Raw genomic sequence first — 20,385 nt, forward strand, 5'->3', positions numbered from 1 at the left:
TGTAAACACGGCTCCATGCCCTCAAGCTGGTGAATTTCATCAGAAGGATGAAGGACTGGAAACTCATTAATCGTCATCAACTTAACCACTACTACTTAAGGACAGACAGGAGTTCAAGGTTCAACGCTTGGAAAAAAAAAAAAGAGGACATGACTATTTAATTTTTTAGATTTTATTAAAATACGGTGTGGAGTTTACCATTGGAAGTTACCATCACAAACATGATTGTTTCTAATAAAAAAGTAAACAAAACAAAAATAAAGCTCAAGAGCCTAGTTACAGGAGATTTTTTTTCAATAGTTTTTTGTTTGTTTTTGCAGTCTGGTGAAAGAAAAAAAAACAATTCACAATGAGTGTGAGTGGAAAAAAAAAAAGTTCACATGTTGTAAAAATACATTTCCCAATTTTTAACATTTACACACAGTCACTTTCAAACATTCATTCATTCCTTGTTAGATGGTTAGATGTCAGTGCCAAAAGAAAGCAAAACAGGAAAAAAAAATAAGTTCAGACCTGTGCACAAAAGAGAGGGAGGACGAGGGGAAAGCGGTTTCTACAAACGCAGGAGGAGGCTGTTCTACATTTTGAGGGCAGGAAAACTCGGAATGAGGGACACGAGACAGAGGGTGACTGCTGCAGGATATGTGTACATTTGAACCCTGAGAGAGAAATAGTGACCGACTCTCACCATATTTTTCTGTTTTTTTTGTTGACAGACCACACCAGTGTCTGCTGTGCTCCCACCCGCCCTGCTCCCCATTGCTCTGCGGCTCAAGCAGCACTACAAAAGACACTTTAAGAACCTTAGAATGGAGGTGGAGGAGGTGGTGGGGCAGTCTCACACCCAAGAGTGAAATATCAGTTGTTGTGAGCATACACTCTGTGCTTATACCCACTGCCGGGCTGACTTTTAAAAGAAAAAAAACATTAATGCACAATAAGGATTCACACTGGATCTATGTGATACCAGAATGAGCTAAAAATGGTCATTGAAGGCTAAATGTAGTTCGTCACAGAAAAAGAAACGCAAGCTGCGAGTGTCAGGCCTGTCGGGGTGTGAGGAGCCGTTTGTGGCGCGGCCTTGAGTGTGAGGCCCTTTTTTTTTTTTTTGGCTGGGTGTGTCTCCTGACTTCACCTGCTGTGGTCAACTGTATTAAGGCAGTGAGTGGTTCCATGGCGACTTTCTATAACAGCTACCGTTACGGGGAGAGAATAAGGCCCACAGGATTATCAGCTGGAAAAGACAAGTGGGATAAGACAAGTACTAATAATAAAACAGGGCTTGTTTTTTGGGGGGGGGATCTCGTTTTCTCTGAAATGTTTCAGTACAACATGTAGAACACAGACAGCATATCCATAAAAATGAAATCCTACAATAAAACAGAATGCTTTTCATAACAGTGCACTGCTGAACTGAAAAATATATATAATCATCATCAACAGCAAAAATTTAAGATTACTATTAAGCTCATAATCCAAACTATGGGGGTTATTTTTTTTTAAAAATATATACTCATCACATGACAGAGGAGCCTACCATCTCAGGACACAGACATGCTCCATGTCGCTCATAGACTCTGAGGGGAAACTGTACATCACTGGAAACTGACCACGACAAAAATGGCAACTTGGGTTGAAAACACTTCAGGGTGGGGGTAAGGGCAGGGGTGGGGGCAATAGTATTTCCCCTTAAAAATTACCTCACATGCAATATAGATAGAGCAGCTTGACAATGGACAGGGGGGGGGGTTAAAATGAAGAACAAAACAGCATCTACAACTACTACTGTTCTAGCAAAAGAAAACTAGCAGACCACGATGACCGTCTTCTGTTTTTCCCATTAGCCAGTTAGATGGAGGTCGCATCACATCAAACTACAGTCTGAAGTCCAAGCATGGGGAAAGCTGAATTGTGCCGACTTTTCCACAATGAGGAAATTAAAAAGGTAAAGGCAAAGAGATGCGCATTGGTTTTGAAGCCTGAGTATTCAGTGGCCTTATATGAACATAGAAAGATTTTGTCAAATTATTTCATGGGGCATTTTTTTTAAATCATTACTGCTACAATTTCACAACCCTTCTAGTAAAGAATAGTAAAGACATTATCTAGAAAATCTGTACAAAAAATAAAAGGGTATGCACGGTACATTCAATATCTGTTACTGAGGTACTAGAAAGGTGTTCCCTTGACACCAGGGCAACAGCGTTTAAGAGTTACTCCTAGGGACTATTCCTTTGGAACGACAACAGTTTGTTATCACAACAGGGTGAGGGGAACATACAGACACACACACACTCGCATATGCACACACACGTACGCCACTGTCATTTAAGAGCCAGCATGCAAGAACACTGTCCCCTTGCTCCTACAGGGAATCTAATCTCTAACGTCATCTCACACTCGAAGGAACTGGTGGTGCATACTGGTTCATCGGTGAATGGGATGGGTGGGCCATGACAGCAGGAGAAGAGTAGAAGGTGGGTAGAAGGTGGTGATAGGGTGTGGTGAGATCTTATAAAACGATAAGGCGGTAGTCAGTCCCTGGACACCCCTATTGTGTGTTGAATGTGGGCAGTGTGTGTTCTAACCTGTAACTGTTTAACTGAAGTGAGCCACAGCTGGACAGCGCCCTCTGCTGGGAGGGCTTCTGGCAGGTTCTTGGATTTCATTTTGCACCATGAGCCCAACACTACACAGACAGCACTCCAGCAGCTGGCAAGAGATGACAATTTAAGCCAAGGTGCTCTAAGATATTATCTCATGGCAAAATAACCAACCAGGGGCAGAGGATGTGTGAAAACTGGGAGAAATGTCTCTGAAGACATTTACAGCAATTAAAAGTTGAACAAAGACACCACTCTGTAAAGACAGGAGCCAAAGAGAGGACATATTTTGATGGACAGCTCCAAACTAACAGACAGGGATACCTCCTCTGAACAAGATGATGACAATGTCAGGGAGAGAGGTGGGCAAGCATGGATTGAAGGGTAGCTAAATGCTCAGTAGGGAGGACAGGAAGTACTGTCTGTGACTCTGTCTGGTTTACTTCAGTACACACTTACCCCCATAATAAGAAGGATGAAGGGAAAGAGAGAGAGAGAAGAACAGAAGAAGAGAGCAGTAACATGAGCCATTAATGTACAAAGAGGGGCTTCAATCTTTCTGCCTCTATGCCTCTAGTGGTCAGAACCAGAGGAGGACTGCAGGAGACTGTAAAGCCTCATGTCAGAAATGCTATATAAAACAACAAACATTAACACCTAGAACCACAACAGATCAACTTTCCATTAAAATAACAGCCAACTAAGGAAATAAACCAATCCAATCATTGAATCCTTGAGAACACAGTTATTGCTGACGTAGTGGGGGAGTGGAGAAGGGGGTGGTGGTTGACATGAGGATGGAGGGATGTAAGTGTTCCGTGAGGTTGTGGCTGAGCTGTGGGTAAGTCACTCCTGGGCTGGTTATGTGATCTGAGTAAAAACTGTATATCCACGTCAGGTCAAACGGATGCTGTCGTTGTTCTGGAGGGTCGGGCTGTGTCCGATTGTGGGAGGTGGGAAGGAGAGGGGGAGGGTGGGGTTGGTTTCCAGAGATGACGGAATGTGCTGGCGGCAGCAGGGGGGGCTATTGGTCGGAGGAGATGTCTCTGTCAGCTTCAGCCTTAGTGGGCTGCCCAGGAGAGGGTGCGTGAGGGGGATGGGAGACAGGGGCGATGCCATGTGCGAGGGTTCCTGAAACCAAACCCTCAACGCCTGCACCGGCTCCAGGAAGACCCCCTGCTGCTGCTGCAACATTGATCAGACCTGGAGGAAATCTGGAAAACAGCATAAGAATTGTTAAGACATTAGCACTGGTAAAAAACAAACCTAAAAAACACTTACCACCCATACGTGTAAACCTCATCTTTTACTTCTCTCACCTGTAAGCGGCTCCATTAAGTTCTGGGTGAACAGTAGCTGCGTCCATGCTGGGCCACTGAGAGGCTGCCATTAGATACTCCTTATTAACACAGTTCTTGAGACTGTCAGGGATACGCCCTGGAACAAGGAAAACAGAACATTACAACTTTAAGGAACAAGTCGATGTACCTACGAGCTTGTTGTTATTAAACTAAATATAAATCCATGTTTACTGTTAGGATGCAGGAGCAACCTGAGTCACTGATTTCTCACCTTGTCAAATGATAGCTCCTTCAAACGAGCTGTTCAAATCTCTTAACTTTTTGTGCGAAAGGTAGGAAGGTGACACATTTTGTTGTGCCTTTGAGTTGGGAGTGTACATACCATTGACAGTAAAAACTATGGACAGAGCCTCCGTGACGTCACCCGTTTGTTTCTGAAGAGCCGTTTTGAGTCTCAGTGGGAGGTTCCGGGACGTGATGACCGCCGCCATGTTGGCAGCGTCACGTCAACTAAAACTCCGAATATGGACAAAGAGGGGGGGCACGAGCGGGGTTTAGGGGGGGCGGGCGATCGTGGAAGCAGGAAACTCACGCTGTGATACGTCAACTGTCTGTCACTCAAGCGGCAACGCCCATAATTAGGCGTAATTTTAAGTCCGAATACAATTGAAACGAGTGAGTTGTAAAAAAATTCACCCCCCGTACAATTGACACTAGAAGAGAACCTATCATCTGAGACCAGAGTGGTTTTTTGTACCAGGCCGTAAACATGTTAATTTCTGCTGTGAAGTCGGCCATTTTAACATGGGAGTCTATGGGAAATTACTAGCTTTTGGAGCCAGCCCCCAGCTGTTGCAGCGTGAATTACAAGTTTTGACACTTCCGCATGGGCTTCCACTTTGAGCCCCGAAGGTTGCCGCTTGGTACATACTCAGAGCAGGGATTTTCTGTGCCAGACTCATTCTCACTACAAACCTGTAACCAAAGTAGACTACGTGTGGCGGTCTCTTACCAGTAATGGCTCGGCGCACTTCCCTGGCTGCCTCTTCACGAGCCTCAATCGAGGCCTGCTCACTGTACCAAGATGTGTGCGGAGTACAGATCAGGTTAGGGGCGTCTTTCAGAGGGCCTGTTGAAAAACTGTTAAAAAAATAGAATTGATATAAAGTAATGAGGTTATATTGTAATATATATTCTGAGGTTACAAAGTGAGATATCCTGGTGGATCCTGGGGTACCTGAAAGGTTCCGTCTCATGGACATCAAGGGCAGCTCCTCGTATCCGGCCCTCCTTCAAGGCCTGAGCCAGTGCTTTCTCGTCAACCAGACCGCCTCTTGATGTGTTAACCAAGAAAGCTCCTTGACGCATCTGTGTGACAGTGTTGGTAGCAATAAGATTAAATTCTGTGGTGCAGCCCTGGCTAGAGAAGGCCAGGTGTATTGCACACAAACACAGAGAGACATAATTTCACATACATTACACCTACTTCTCTAAAGAATGCTTTATTCTTCAGGTTATGTTATCAGGTTAGTACTAAATGGTTTGGGATCACACATATTAGACTTGACAGGCTGCAGGCATTAATTATATTTAAATTATAGCTTCCCCTACAAGTATGAACCAATGTGAATATAACAAATACAGAGACAATACATTTCGGTGTAACTTAAACGTAATATTGCAAAACTCAGACTTATTTGCAGAATTCTTACATAACATAGAAGTATGTATTTAGAACGTAACAACAGGGTTGAGACGTAGCTACCACAGAGCAGGCATGTTTAATGTGATGCATACTGGATCAACGCACCTGTTTGATGGTGAAATCATTAATGAGGTGGTGGTTGTGCTCGTTGAGGCTGCAGTGCAGGGACACACAGTCAGAGTGGATGAGCAGGTCCTGCAGGGTAGCCATTCGCTGCAGGCCCAGTGAGCGCTCCACGCCATCAGGCAGGTAAGGGTCATAAAAGATCACGCCAAAACCGAAGGCCTTGGCCCGAAGAGCAACAGCTTGGCCGACACGCCCTGGAAGGCCAAAAGGAGATGATAGGAATTTACCAAAAGTGCAGTGACAGGAATTAAAACAGAAACCAGCCATTTACTGACGCTAAGACAAAGTAAATACTTTGTGCATTCAGCTGAAATATCTGCCCTTCATGCCAACAAGCAAACCTTCTGCCATGTCCAAGCTCTTCACTCACCTAGGCCAATGATGCCCAGCGTTTCACCCCGGATACGAGCAGCACCACCAGCCACCTCCCTGATCTGCTCCACACTGGAGGCACGGGTTCCCTCCCTTAGGGCTTGGTGCATCCAGGTGACTCGCCTGTACAGGTTAAGAATCAGACATAGCGAAGTGTCGGCCGTCTCCTCCACTGAGGCTGCTGGCACGTTACAGACGGCAATACCTGAAGGACAGAAAGACACAGAAATATTAGCCACTTATGTCTAAGTGTGTACCTCAACAAATGTGTCTGAAAATGATCATCCTCTCACCAAGCTCAGCAGCAGCTTTGATGTCAACGTTGTCAAAACCAGAGCCGATCCTGACGATTACTCGTAGGCCTTTAAACTTTTCCAAGTCATCTCTGGATAGAGTGATAGTATGGTACAACAGACCAGCCACTGCTTCATTTAGCACCTGCAGAGGAGAAATCAAATTCAAATTAAACAGTGCTTGGAGTTTATTGTGCTCATTTATTGTTCACATGTGTGAGTGTCTTCTCTACCTTCTCATGAATCTCTTGTGTGGACTGTGCGTCGCAGAAAGCCACTGTGGCCACATCTTTGAGGATGGGCATTTCCACAGTGCAGTCCCGGCCATCCAGCAGGGCCACCAGGGGCCGTGGGTGCATTGGCCCATTTAGGATTGGGGGTCGGATACCTATGTCCACCAGGCAGAAAAACGAGTGTATTTAAAAACAAAAAGAAGCTGGGATGCACATCTGTGGCCCTGTAGAGTATTTGTGGCCCGGCCTTCTCATCTATATCTGACTGCAGTGACAACATGTTGACAGCACAACTAAAAACCACATTTGCAATTGAGAACCAGACCTAAGCTGGAGGTTGCTGATTCAACGGTCTACAATTGTCTCGTCTGGACTATCAGACATGATGCAAGTCATCATACGGTCACACAAAATACCAGTGCACACATGGCTAAACTTAACAGAGCTAAAGAAACAACCAGGATGATGTGTGTGAAGTGTGTGTTCCTACAGGGGGTTTTATGGTTGCAGAAGTAATGTGTAACTGAATCTGTGATGGGGCATGGAGACTGTCCAGCACTCTAGCCTATTTGGTACTGAACTCCAGCTCTGTTTGGGGAATGCATGTAACCAATATCCACTGTCAAGTCTTCATAGATCTGTATCTGTTCAAGTCATCCGACTACCCACAGCAGACCCCTTTGATTTAATGTTAAGTCTGGGAACTTGACCTGCCTACTGTATAGGCAGAGGACACATAAACACATAGAGGAAGGGGGCTGGCACGGTAGGGGGAGAGGTGATGGAAGTATGGCACTGGGGGAGGGGCGGAGAAAACTGTGGGACGTCTGGGAGGAGGTGGTGGTGGTTCATCAGAGGGTCTGAGTCATGACCTAAATTTTCCTTTCTGAAAGAGACCCACCTTACTATTTTTCTAAATTCTCTCTTTCTCTTAACACACATACACACTCAGTGCCCACGTGGTCTCAGCACATGGTACCAACAAAGGCTATGCTGTCAAGAAGAAACGTATACCATGAATAGACTGCATCTCCATCACTTCCTGCCTTACTATCATCATCTAAGCAACTCAAGGCCTGAACTAACTCCACACATTTATCAGCACACACACACTATCTGGTCCCTGCTGGGTGACAGGTGTGTGTCCCCTGGAGGGGGAGTGTGTCTAGCTGGAACATTTACTTGGACAGAGGGCAGGACGTAATGGTGAGACTGCTAAGGGGGAAAGGGAGCTGGTAGCTGAGGGTGGAAAACAAATATTTGTGATCACTTCCTCTGACGCTTGAGCAATTCCCAGCACATGGTTGAAATGTACACACAAAAAAATTACATTTCAAGCTTATACAACATATGATCTCATGCACTCTATCTAGCTTTGTGTTTCACATTCATTGCAGAAGGCTCAAGAATGCCACTATGCCTACAGCAACACACTTCACGCACAAAGAGATTCTTACGATGTAGAAAGCCCACAGGGGTTCATCACAAAGACCCCCTCTGAAAATATATATATTCAAATAGGCCTACACAGGCAGTAATTTAAGAAAGAACACTGGCATACCCAAGGCCTACGAGGAGCAAGCATGGCCGCGCACACAATACAATTCATTCAGTGGTTCATTCATTCTCCCTCCCTCTCCCTTTCTTTCCCTCCTCCTCCTCTCCTCTCTCCCTCTGGCTGTAGTTCGAGTAAGAGGTGAGGGGGGAGGGGCCGGAACGATGATAATGCAGCAAGCAGCAGTACTCCACCCAGACGCAGCTAGACACACACACACGGTTATTCAGTCAGTTCCTTCTCAACGGCTGCGACAACACCAATACGTACTGAACATAAAAAGGAAACTGCACATACACGCAACTGCACCACACCCAAACCTTCTATCTCTCCCCACACAGTTCACACATTTTCAAAAAACACACACATGCCAAAATAGAAAACACATGAGCACCGGGCCTAACCTTGCATTATGAAGTCCGTCAGCCTGTCTTCCTCTCTCTCTCTCTCTCTCTCGCCTTGCTCTCCCTTCTATCGCTCTTTTTTTCCCTCCCTCTCTCTCTGCCAGCCTGCTCTTGGCTGACTGGATCCCAGCTGTCATCCACGCCCAGCCCCTCCCCCACAGCCAGCCTCCAATCACAGGCAGCTCCATTGAGAGCTAGCCAACCAACACTAACCTCATTAACATAGCCGAGGCTGAGGCCGAGGGCGGTTTGGACTGTTGTCGTTTTTTAAAGAGACAGCTGGCCTGTTTCCCTGTAGCTGCGGCCACGACCCTTCACCTTGTCCTCTCCCTCTCACCCGTCTCCAGAGACTCATCCAGACGGTTCCCTCCATTTTAGAGCACCATTATGTCTAGTCTCCATCAACAACTCTCCACCCTACTGTCCCTTCTATCAATCTGCATCAACTTGCTAGCATAAAGTTTACTTATAATTTGCTATATTCAGACAGGAAAAAAATGTATGCAAAAAAATTGCATTAACTCCATTCTCAAACAAGAAGAAGAAGTACCTAATACACAACCACCAGAATAATGAAATACAACCACCAAAGAGCAGCAACACACAAATCTAGTACGGAGGCTGTCAGCATCTTTCCATACTATGCTAAGCCTACACAAATAACAATGTTTATGTTAATTAACATGTGATCTTCACATGTAAACATACCCATAATGTAAGTATATATATCTTTAGTAATTAGGCAAGAAGGATTATTTTTCCAATAGTAAGATGAACTGCTCAGTATAACACTATACATACATACTATACGTATAGTATTGTAAAATAACGCTTTAAGTCTCACAAATAACTGTTTCTATACATTTACTTTAGAAATGAGTAATAACAAACTCTTACCTTCGCAAATGCGGTCAAGTCTCTGGCGCTTGACCTGTTTGTGCTTGTCCATCAGAGCCATAGACCAAGTAGTCTTAACCTGGGACACAGAAGAGCAGATCTAAGTGCTAGCGGGATCCCTTTATCGATGTCCACAAGTATCACCTGCACACAAATGGAGGATCCAGTCAGTAGAGGAAACAGATACCTTGCATATACAGTGTTTCATTATGTATAAACCTGCGTCCTTAAAAAAGTAAATAAAAATGTTTTTTTTTCCAGTTGAGTTTGGAGTATTAAAATAAATGCAATGATGAAAATTGCCTGGTATGAATATACATTTTTGAGCTTATACGTTACACTTCTTTCAAAGGACTATTTTCCCCAAAAGATTCATGGGAAGGTGCATTAAATTGCTATTTATACAGTGACAGGTTTCACCTGGAGAGCAATTCTTGAGGTGCCAGAAAGGTTGATGACTTAGTTTACACTGCAAACAAAGCAACGGTGTACTGACTTTAGATTGAGATAATGTAGGTTTCACTGCATATGGCTTATTGCTAACATAACTTGATATTATCAAAGTTCTACATTTTGCAGAATTACATGCAGAATGAACAGAATGTATTGACGACCTGCTGACAAACGTGTGATAAAGGTAGTTTGTTCAGGACGGTCTCACTCTGGGTGATATATATTTATACTTTTAGTCTGGTTTTCTGTTATACCTGTTAGAGTCTCTGATGATAGTTAGCACTTTAAGTTCGGCAAACAATAATACAACCACTACCACACAGTGCAACTGAACAGTTAATCTGCTCAAAGCACTTAACAACACTTGACAACAGAGAATGATAATCTTACGATCACTTGACGTTTAAATATCAGTAACAAGTCAGCAGCTAAGTTCCCGTTAGTTAGCTAGCATGGTGCTAGCTAAATGTTTCTAACACAATCACCAGCGCACTTGCAATGAATGGTAGATGATTTTTTATCAGTTTCATGTAAGCGCCGCATTATCCAACTTAAATGTGTGACAAATGCGTCATTCTCAGCTTATCTACTCTGAATTTCATTAGCGAAAATCAACTTCTGCTACGAGCTATTCGAGCTAATGCTAACTAAAACGTTAGCTCTCGATGTATGCTAGCAAACCCAAACACAAACATTTGATGACTCCAAGTGACTAACCTTTTTCATAGAAAATACACTTGTTGCTAACCGTCAAGCACAGCAAGTATTCAGAATTACACTACTGTCTCTAACTTGTGAAGTGTGTCAATATTATCAGTTTCCATAACTACATATGAGGCGTTTGCACCAATGCTAACGTTAGCTAGCCAGCGCCGTTAACTAGCGTGCCGCTGAGTGTGTGGGAGAGACTCGAGCGGAGGGGGAGCCCATTTCGTCCGATTTGTTATCAGCGAGTGGCGCTACAATGTGAAATATCTGACCCAGAAGCTAAAATAATGATTAATTCTACAGGGAAATGTGAATCGCCCACATGACTTAATTCCATCGGGCCTACTTGGTAAACCAACAAACGAAGTTCAGTAAAAAAAAAAAAAGTACAATTATTTACCCCGAATAAACTCTTTGAGGAGTGCTGAGACAGTGTGCGTGCGTCGGTGCTGTTCCCTCTCTCCCGATCGCCATGAAATTAGACAAAAGAGGAAGTGGCCTGTTTGATGGGGGGGTCAGACAGTCTGTGAAAAGCATCCGTGGACTGGAAGGAGCGCCCTCACCTTCCACGGCGGAACGACAAAGACGCGCTGTTCGGTGCAACAAGTCTGCGTGAACAACCATCCAAACTTTTTCATGTGCACTTCAACTTTTTGAATGTTGAATATTTTTCAAAAATTCACCCATTAGTCTTTCAATTTTCGCCTTAAAATAATCCCACCCCATAAAGATTTATATAAACTTCAGGCGAAATGTAGCTCAAGCCCTTAAACCAATTTAAGATAACATGTGTGCATCTATATTTTGATGTTTAAAAAGTTGAAACAGACATTATTATTCATGAAACACACGTATTTTAGACTATACAAAATGTCCACTAGGTGTCACAATAACCTAATCCTCTGTTTAAAGCATGACTATCTGTCCGAGATCATTTATACAAAAGACAAGACACTTTTTGGGAAAAAAATAATTATCTATTAAATTTTAATTGTACATAAATTGTGCAACAGGTATACTTCCATCTGAAAATATGAAAAATCATGTCTTCAAGGCCACCGAATCATCTGCGCTGCCGCTGCCTCTGCCACAGAATTGGCTGGACGTGTATACTCAGCTCTACATTCCACTGTGCCCTGTGGAGGCCTGCTGCAGCACTGTTTATTCAACTACCACAACACGTGTGTCCTATCTTCAGAAATATCAGAATCAGTGCAAATGAAGATCGCAAACACATCTGTGAAAAGCAGACCAGAGCACTAGAGACTCTGTGTTTGAACTTTAAGGCATGGTCAGGTAACAGTATCATCACTATTACTGTTGACAAGATGTCTCTGAAAATGCCCATTCATCCAGGCTGTGATATAGCCAAGAATATCAAATCACAGTAGCTGGTACGTAGCGTAGCCTTTCTGCAGACTCTCCCCTGTGGTGTCATCAGGTCTGATGAAGTCCGTGGGGGAAGTGTCTGCAGAAAAACTATGCTATGTACTAGTTGCCTTGATTTTATGTTCTTGGATGTACTGTTGGCAGAAATGTGTTCATGTCCAGGCTCTTGTAGCAATTAAAAAAAAAACGAAAAAAAAAGTGATGAGCCGGTCTCCTTTCTGCTATGAACAGAGAAGCGAGCTGAAAACCAGTGACAGACCAGCAGCAATGGTAGCTGTGGTTTCAGGGTCCGAGGGGCGTTTAAAGACGTGCAGAGAATCCTCTCAATCTACAAGAAGGCATTTCATCATCAGCTCATTGGCAGTTAAAGCAAATTACAGCTCTTTGAAAGAAGCGAGATCTCATGGCTTCATTCTTTCAGTAAGACATTTTAACTCCATAAAATAACATGGGTTATTAAAATAAAGAGCCATCAAAAGATCTTTTGTAAATTGCCAAAATAAGCTATTCCTGTATAGTTTTGATCGGCACATGGCATCACATCTTCCCTTTGAAATATTCAATACAAGCTCAAAAAACAGTACATTACTTCAGTATGTAAAGGTTACTGAATGCTACCATTAACATGTTGTGTCTAAATTTTCAGAAATATTACAACCCTCTTGCTTAATTCATTGCAGCTGTGTTCTTTGATGAAGACATGTAGGACTGCTAGGATTGAAGCTAATTAAGACTTCCAGTCAAACTCCTGTGTGCATGAAAACTTATTCTCTCTTGCACAGTTCCCTATGGAGGTGCTGAACATGCTCCATTTTGTTCTGACACGTTGAATAGTGAACTAGCTTGTGCGTTACAGTTCCAGCACTGTAATGTGATATTAGCTCGTAGCTTGCTTGGGTCTTCATTATAAAGTCTGGACATGAAGCAGGCTTCCCATTGAGAGGAGCGAACAAAGACTACAGGTGTGCTTAATGTGATTATGAATGTAGTAATAATACTGTGAGCACCAGGAAGTGATCAGTTCTCTTCTATAAGGTTCAAATCCAACTCTGTGCAGTCTCTTTCAAAAACCATTGTTTGTCCTCCGTCTATTAGAGTTCTTTTCCTCTCCTCCTCCTCCTCCTCTTCCTCCTCACTTTCACTTAATGGCACGATGCTGGCTCGTCCCAGGAACTCAGCAGGTGAGAAAGCTGAACACCGCTCCGCCTGGGAAGACATTGTGTAGCCACCCGTTCCACACACGAAGCTCTCACAATTACCAATCTACAACAAAAAAAAGCCATGGTTATCACATTAAAATTCTTATTCTTAAATTATTTTACTTGACTACCTACTGGACTTTCTTGCTCACCTGTGTCATCTTGCTGAAGTCTAGGCCTGGCCTTGGGCAGGACAAAACATCCGGGTCATGCCGCCTCTTCAGGCGAGGTCTGCGCATGTCGCAGGGTTGTGAATGGCACCGTGGTAATGCAGGGTGCAGGTCACGCCTAGAAGAGGACGGTGTGCTGCAAGCTGAAGTGGGAGATGGAGACAGGGCTGGATGTTCCAGGCCTGGACAGCCATATATCAGAGCTGAAGCAGGGGAAGGCTGGGGGAGCAAGGGTGCCACAGAAGCATTGTGAATATGCACAGGGGAGAGGGAGAAGCGGCGCTGCAATACCGAGTGAGACAGCAGGGGGGCCGGGGAAGACGAGCAGGACGAAGGAGCAGCAAAGGAGGTAGAAAACGCTTCTTTCAGAGTGTCACAGGGGTCCCATGAGAAGCCACATGATAAAGGGGAGTCAGCTGACAATGCAAGGCTGAAGAAGGTGGGGCTGGAAGATGAGTGTTTGGACGAGTTAAAGGAGGAGTTGGGACCAAAGAGATGCAAAGAACTGGCTCCAGAGCCAGAACTAGATGCTCCTCCGCTGTGGCAGCCACGTTTGACTGGCGTCCACACCTTTGATGCACTGGGATGCCAGCTGGAGCGACACCGGGACAGATCCTCTGGAACTGAGAGGGACCTGCAGTGGCGTTTTGGAGGCGGCGGTGGAGGTGAACTTTGGAAAGCCTTGTCAGCAAAGAAGACCTCTGGTCCCTGAGCGAGTTCTCTAGAGTAGGAAGAGGACCACGGGGAGTGCAGTCCACAGGAATCATCCAAAACACCGGCTTTGGCGGAGCTGGACTCTACGAACACCGGAGGACAGACATGAGACAAACTTCCAAACCTGTTGCAAGTGCTTCCCTTAATTCAAACAACTTGCCTTGTGTTGGTTTACCCGCACTCCAAGAGACGGTAGGACTGGAACCCACGGCTGGTAATGCCTGTAACAAATACAGTAACATAATTCCAACAAAGCTAAATAGAGAACTCTGAATTGTAAACTTCAGTTTGGTATCCAACTCACCACATTTGCACTGAATGAGAAAGCTTTGTGATAAGGTTCCTCCAAACTCTGCTTACGGAGCTGCTCAGTTATAAGTGTCACCATAATTGTACTTAGGATCCAGGGAGAGACATGGAGTGGAGGAGATTTACTAAGGGAAGTGGAAATGTTACTGGTCAGGATCTTGGCGTGGTTTATGGTGTCCCCTCTACACCTAAACCAGCCAGACTGACCAGCAGTCTCACTGTGCTACCATCTTTATGCCACCTAGAGGAACCAATGAGAACAGAAGCACAAGACAGAAGCAGTGATTAATGAAACTAGTTACACATAGTGTACACATGTCTTTCCATTATCGGTTTCTACCTTCCTTTACAATGCCTGACTGAACTTTGAATGTGAAACATCTCTAAACTTTATATGGGAACACACCAGAGCAGAGCTACAACACTGACCCTGCATGACCTTACTCACATTAAAGGCAGAGGCAGGCATTAGTGTTAACAATGGCAGAGAGTGCACATGGACACAACAAGACTCTGAACAAAGGACTTCACATTCCATCATATAAAGTAAGCATGGCCACCAAATATGAACGAAAGTTCTTTAAAAAAAAAAGCAGAGTATGACTCGAGTAAAAACCAATCAGTTGGGTCCAATAAACTCATTGACAAGAGTTGTGAGCAGTGAAGAGAGAATGGAAGGGGGAGGGAGAGGCTAAAAGGGAAAGGATGGGGGAAGTGTGTGAAAAATGAATGGGACAGCGGTTGGAAGCATGCCATAGTATCTTTGCAAGGGGGACAAAAGAACAGTGACCAAGTCTCAAGGACTCATATCATTGAAGCAAAGCCAAAATGGCGTGACATGCCCAGAAAGCTGTGTGCCACAAGATGGTTCATGGGTCCAGTTTAAGTTTGACACACACTCCTGATATATTTCTAAGCAAGCAGACACTCAAAGTTTTAAAATGATCTACAGCCATGAACACCTTTAAAGAGTAATAAGCACTGAGTCATGTAAATAATTCCCAGAAAAACCTTTGGACAACTCATACCGAAACTAAAACACATATATACAACATAGGAATCCTGTTGTTCCATTGTTCCATGGTCTCTAGCCTTTGCACTTCTAAACAGTAGTGTAAAATCAATACTGAAACCAACACACAGATAGATGAATACATACATGTGGTATATAAATGCAGCTCTTATTCTTAAACTATTTAGAGTTGTACTCCTTGGTGAGAGTTCAGTTCAGCTCTTGCTGTTGGCAGTTAGATGTGGCCTCCAGGGCCTTCTTCCTTTTGGCAAACATGATGCTATATTGCTAGCCTAGTTCCACATGCCAGAAGACAAGCTACTTAAGGGGCACAGGTTAAACTTCATCCTGTAGCAGCAGTCAGTTAAAAGCCCTGGACACTGAAGAATAACCAAGGCAGTGCCGTCTACCTCAGGATAATTTAATTCATTATCACTTTTCATCTCAGTCCAACATTAATGTCAGCCATTTGCTTATATAAAAACAAGGAAAATGCGTCAAGTACAACACACGAATAAGACTATTAGGTTAACTTGAGATTACTTTAGTGAGAATACAAACCGACAGGTCTAAGACGTCAAAGTGTTGCGCAGCTTTCCATTTACTCAAAACACGTTTGTGTTCATTAACGAAAATCTATAACATTTTCTCCTGGGTTAGCCACAGGACATCTGTTTGTCACTGACAATGCAGCTGTTTGTAAAATAATGCAAAAATCACTGCATAAATCGGAAAATTATGCTTGTCAGCCAGGTGGTATATGGTAAGCTAGCAAAGCAACACGATGCAGCCCCAAGTTAGCCGGTTATGTTAGCTACATGATAGGATGAGTTTGTTACGTTCAGTCTACCATTAGTATTTTCTCATGTAGGCTACTGTAGGTCACGATTTGTTGTCTATGAAGATGGATGTTAATATATTTAAGGGCTGTTTCCGCAATAGATCTAAATTAGTTGTCGCGTTAGCTTGATCACGCAGTCTGTTTGCAAGCTAGCATGCTACAGCTGTCCTGATGTATTACCTGCATTAAGCGGTTCCTTAGCAACCGAAGCTGCACAGCGAGTGCACCGGGTCGACAGCAGGCCAACGGAGTATTTATAGCCTTTGGACGATACCATTACAGAGGTGTTCAAAACACACAATGAAATTACCATTTGAGTAAAACGCGGAATACTTGTATAGAGCATATATGTCAATTAATGTACTTATTTATGTATTTTTACTTTAAAAAAATTAGTTTGAACGCATTTCACATGTATACAGCACATCTCCACCCCCATACACGTTCCCCTGGTTAGACCCTTCTAAATAAAGTGACAGGCCAACATCAAAATAGACACAAGAATGTCTAAAGAAATTTATTTTTCTGTTGGCTGTGAAATAATAACACATAACCTGTGTCTTTTTTATTAACTGACCCATAATTTTCTTAACGAAAAAGACAGCATTGCAGAATACCTTGTAAAGTGAACCCAACTGAAACGCAGCACTGACGCATGCGCGGTAGAAGTTTGGAGTTGTGTGCTGCAGGAGAATTAGCTAAACAACCTCTTTAAAGTAGCGTATTCATTGACAGCCGGCACTGTGTGAAGTTACCAACGAGATTATGGCACAAGGAAAACTCAGCAAAGAAGAAACCCTCGCAATGAGGAATAGATTAATCGGGTATGTACAGTAAAAACGGTTGTTTTCTTGATGCTAGCTAAGAATCATACTGTGCAACACTTTCTCATACTGTGCAACACCTTTTCTTTAATTACAGGCAGTCGTGTCGGCTTTTCTACTCAGACAGGCCCGTGAAAATAGTAAGAGCAAGAGGACAATATCTTTATGATGAAAATGGCGAACGTTACTTAGACTGTATCAGTAACGTTCATCATGGTAAAACCTTTATCATACCGTCACCATTGTAACTATAGACCCACAGAGTGTTTTGATAGCACTAACATCATCCTGTTTGCTTGCTTTGTGTAGTGGGTCATTGTCACCCCAGCATTACAAAAGCTGCTGCAGCACAGATGGACGTCTTGAACACAAATACACGCTTCCTGCATGACAACATTGTCCTGTATGCAGAGCGCTTGGCTGCCACCCTGCCCGAGAAGCTGTGCGTTTTCTACTTTGTTAACTCCGGGTAAGTCATGTTTAATTCAGTCACCCGGAAGTTACTGCATGTATTACTGCTGCAGTGACTCCACGTGTCGTTTCTCTAACAGTTCAGAGGCCAATGATCTTGCCCTGCGCCTTGCACAGCAGTACACTCAACACCAGGACGTCATAGTGCTGGACCAGTAAGTGCAACAGCACTACCTGCAGCACATTCATCCTCTGGCCGTACACGTGCCTTTCAATTACAACAAGCTTTCCTTCTACAATAGTGCATACCATGGGCATCTTATGTCCCTCATCGACATTAGCCCTTACAAGTTCCGGAAACTGACAGGACAAAAAGAATGGGTTCATGTGGTGTGTACATTTATGCAACAACCATCACACTAACTACTAACCAGCAGTCTTTTCTGAAGCAATGTTTATCATCCTCCCAGGCTCCGTTACCGGATACCTACAGAGGCATATACAGGGAGGACCACCCCGATCCCGGGCAAGCATATGCTGATACAGTAAAAGAAATAATAGATGGGGTGCACATGAAAGGTCGAAAGGTACACAGAGGCACTCGGAATAATATTGTAATAAACATGAGACAGCTATGGCACTTATTTATTATCTCACAGATCTCATCCTTCTTTGCTGAATCGCTGCCTAGTGTTGGAGGACAAATCATCCTGCCCAAAGGTTACTCAGTGAAAGTTGCAGAGTGAGTAATAATTCAGTTTTGTCATTGATATTATTTGATCGACTACATTTGCTATGATGGCCGCAGTGTTTATCTTTCCTTACACGCCTCACAGGTATGTGCGTTCAGCCGGTGGAGTGTTTGTGGCAGATGAGGTGCAGACTGGTTTTGGACGTGTGGGAAGTCATTTCTGGGCTTTCCAGCTTCAAGGAGAAGATTTCTGTCCAGACATAGTGACCATGGGCAAACCAATGGGGAATGGGCATCCTCTGGCATGTGTGGCAACTACTGTAGAGATAGCTGGAGCATTCACAGCCAACGGAGTAGAGTACTTCAATACGGTAACTGTCTGTAGACGTGGGAATATAAGAATGAACGCTTTTATCTGTAGAGACAGCAGTAGTAGTCGTGTATCAGTATCCTTTTGTAATAAGCAAAACTGGTGGGAGTCACATGACTTTTAAGATTAATATCCAACAATAATATTTCTATTTATCCAGTTATTTAGTCTCTCTTTTATTAAAACTGTACAATTATTCATACTATCAATTTGAAAAATGTATTTTTTTCACAAATTTTATGCAGTTTGGAGGGAATCCAGTGTCATGTGCAATTGGCCTTGCAGTCCTTGATGTGATAGAGGAGGAGGACCTGAGAGGAAATGCCACAAGGGTGGGAGCACATCTGAAAGATTTGCTCAAAAAACTACAAACACGACATGAAATAATTGGAGATGTCAGGTAAGGATGCCACCATTATTATTCTATTACAAGGCACTAAACTGGTTTATTAAAAAAACAACTAATAAAAGGGTATGTACTGTTGTATGTACTGCTGCTAAGTAAGCACTCCCTCTAGTGTTGAAAAGTCATCCTGGACGTAAGGTCTGAGGTTAAATGACAGCAGTTTGCATATAGCCCTCAAACCATGATATATATTCATCATGGTTTAAGGCTATATAGTTATAGTAATGTTAAAAAAACTACACAAAACATCTAGTATTCATCAGAAGCTGTGACATATACATAAACATGTGCTAAATATGCTCCTTTTCTTCACTTCAACAGAACACATTCTAATAAAATGCTAAACAAGGTCTTTTTTATTTTCAGAGGTGTGGGACTGTTTGTAGGACTTGAGCTGGTTACAGACAGAGAGAAGAAGATTCCTGCCACAAAGACAGCTGCATTGGTAGTAAAGAGGTGAGATTTTAGTGTACTAGTTGTTAACGGTTAAACTTTCCAACTTTTTCCCTTTCATGAAGATCATGTCTATGGTTTTCTGTGATTTAACTCAGTATTCTGCCAACATTAGGTTGAAGGAGGAGGATCGAATCTGTGCGAGTACAGATGGACCTTGGGAAAGTGTCGTAAAGTTTAAACCTCCAATGTGCTTCAGCATGAAGGACGCAGAACTGGTGGTGGAATGTATTGATCGCATCCTCACAGGTTAGCAAAAAATCACCTAAAAGACTACAGCTATATAATATCTACCTGATACCATACAAGGCACCATCAAAAATGCCCATGAAGATTTTTACATTCCCGGGTCATAAAATAAATTCCTTGTTCCCACAGAAATTAAAGCCAATGACCTCAAATTGGACAAGAAGGACATCTAAGGTTTGTTAAACCTGTAGAAAACTTTTAATTGCATCAGACATTGTCAGGTGGTCACATTCAGAAAGTTCAGAGGTAGAGATATGAATATCTTTACTCAAGGCTCCAGCAGATCAAACAGCTTCATTTCACTCGGCTGAACATGTTGCTTCCAACTTGACCACTGTGAGTTTTCCTATCATAAAATGTAATCTAGGGACTATCAAAGTGGTGACAGTGAGCTTTACATAACGGCATTACTGCTTCGATTTGTTTGGAACCTTAAAACCTTCATTTGAAATGTCATTGTAAATGGTTTGTTCCAGGTGTTCAGTGCCAATTTATATGTATTCAGTCACCTCTCTGATACCCAGATAATTGGAGCTAAATGCTCCCAAGTGATGCCATCACATGGAGTGCTGCAGTGACACCTGCAAGATGATGACATACCAGAATAACACTAATGTGACAATAATAAAATTCCAGATATTGTTTTTTTTTTTCAAATCAATAAACTAGTAGTTATCATTTGTAACCTTGACTTGAT

The 20,385-nt window shown here is 43.2% G+C and overlaps 3 protein-coding genes across 6 annotated transcripts; 1 reads left to right on the top strand and 2 right to left on the bottom strand.

The window, feature by feature from the left end:
• Positions 1–1,096: 1,096 nt before the first annotated feature.
• Positions 1,097–11,162, bottom strand: ctbp1l (C-terminal binding protein 1-like). Of its 3 annotated transcripts, none has more exons than XM_028416321.1 (10): positions 11,051–11,162; positions 9,490–9,633; positions 6,634–6,788; positions 6,401–6,545; positions 6,106–6,312; positions 5,715–5,929; positions 5,142–5,272; positions 4,917–5,044; positions 3,923–4,040; positions 1,097–3,817 (listed from the first exon to the last, which is right to left on the bottom strand). In XM_028416321.1, exons 2-10 carry the CDS (start codon positions 9,548–9,550, stop codon positions 3,628–3,630), a joined length of 1,350 nt encoding a protein of 449 aa, XP_028272122.1. In that variant the 5' UTR covers positions 9,551–9,633; positions 11,051–11,162; the 3' UTR covers positions 1,097–3,627. The 3 variants fall into 3 exon arrangements, with proteins under 3 accessions (XP_028272122.1, XP_028272123.1, XP_028272124.1); XM_028416322.1 differs by lacking the exon at positions 11,051–11,162 and adding an exon at positions 10,660–10,811; XM_028416323.1 differs by lacking the exons at positions 9,490–9,633; positions 11,051–11,162 and adding an exon at positions 8,593–8,692.
• Positions 11,163–11,666: 504 nt separating this feature from the next.
• LOC114442589 (protein FAM53C-like) lies at positions 11,667–16,506 on the bottom strand. 2 transcript variants are annotated; one of them, XM_028416292.1, is made up of 5 exons: positions 16,465–16,506; positions 14,427–14,672; positions 14,298–14,343; positions 13,391–14,205; positions 11,667–13,302 (listed from the first exon to the last, which is right to left on the bottom strand). In XM_028416292.1, the coding sequence occupies exons 2-5, from the start codon at positions 14,508–14,510 to the stop codon at positions 13,057–13,059; spliced, it is 1,191 nt and encodes a 396-aa protein (XP_028272093.1). In that variant the 5' UTR covers positions 14,511–14,672; positions 16,465–16,506; the 3' UTR covers positions 11,667–13,056. The 2 variants fall into 2 exon arrangements, with proteins under 2 accessions (XP_028272093.1, XP_028272092.1); XM_028416291.1 differs by having other exon boundaries at positions 14,283–14,343.
• Positions 16,507–16,958: 452 nt separating this feature from the next.
• phykpl (5-phosphohydroxy-L-lysine phospho-lyase) lies at positions 16,959–20,302 on the top strand. The gene is made up of 12 exons (XM_028415466.1): positions 16,959–17,108; positions 17,206–17,324; positions 17,418–17,577; positions 17,660–17,734; positions 17,822–17,909; positions 17,990–18,106; positions 18,179–18,261; positions 18,356–18,581; positions 18,826–18,980; positions 19,353–19,442; positions 19,555–19,688; positions 19,818–20,302. The coding sequence occupies exons 1-12, from the start codon at positions 17,050–17,052 to the stop codon at positions 19,859–19,861; spliced, it is 1,350 nt and encodes a 449-aa protein (XP_028271267.1). The 5' UTR covers positions 16,959–17,049; the 3' UTR covers positions 19,862–20,302.
• The last annotated feature ends 83 nt before the right edge of the window (positions 20,303–20,385 follow it).

Source organism: Parambassis ranga, chromosome 10, assembly GCF_900634625.1.
Source record: "Parambassis ranga chromosome 10, fParRan2.1, whole genome shotgun sequence".
Taxonomy (NCBI): domain Eukaryota; kingdom Metazoa; phylum Chordata; class Actinopteri; family Ambassidae; genus Parambassis; species Parambassis ranga.

Excerpts from the sequence above, each read along its gene's own strand:
- ctbp1l (XM_028416321.1), bottom strand. The coding sequence starts at position 9,550 with ATGGCTCTGATGGACAAGCACAAACAGGTCAAGCGCCAGAGACTTGAC. Across the intron at positions 5,273-5,714 it reads ATGATTTCACCATCAAACAG|ATGCGTCAAGGAGCTTTCTT; the intron begins GTGCGTTGATCC and ends ACTGTCACACAG. Across the intron at positions 4,041-4,916 it reads AGTGCGCCGAGCCATTACTG|GGCGTATCCCTGACAGTCTC; the intron begins GTAAGAGACCGC and ends TCCTTGTTCCAG.
- LOC114442589 (XM_028416291.1), bottom strand. The coding sequence starts at position 14,510 with ATGGTGACACTTATAACTGAGCAGCTCCGTAAGCAGAGTTTGGAGGAA. Across the intron at positions 14,344-14,426 it reads TCTCATTCAGTGCAAATGTG|GCATTACCAGCCGTGGGTTC; the intron begins GTGAGTTGGATA and ends TATTTGTTACAG. Across the intron at positions 13,303-13,390 it reads ACTTCAGCAAGATGACACAG|ATTGGTAATTGTGAGAGCTT; the intron begins GTGAGCAAGAAA and ends TTTTTGTTGTAG.
- phykpl (XM_028415466.1), top strand. The coding sequence starts at position 17,050 with ATGGCACAAGGAAAACTCAGCAAAGAAGAAACCCTCGCAATGAGGAAT. Across the intron at positions 17,109-17,205 it reads ATGAGGAATAGATTAATCGG|GCAGTCGTGTCGGCTTTTCT; the intron begins GTATGTACAGTA and ends CTTTAATTACAG. Across the intron at positions 18,107-18,178 it reads TGCACATGAAAGGTCGAAAG|ATCTCATCCTTCTTTGCTGA; the intron begins GTACACAGAGGC and ends ATTATCTCACAG.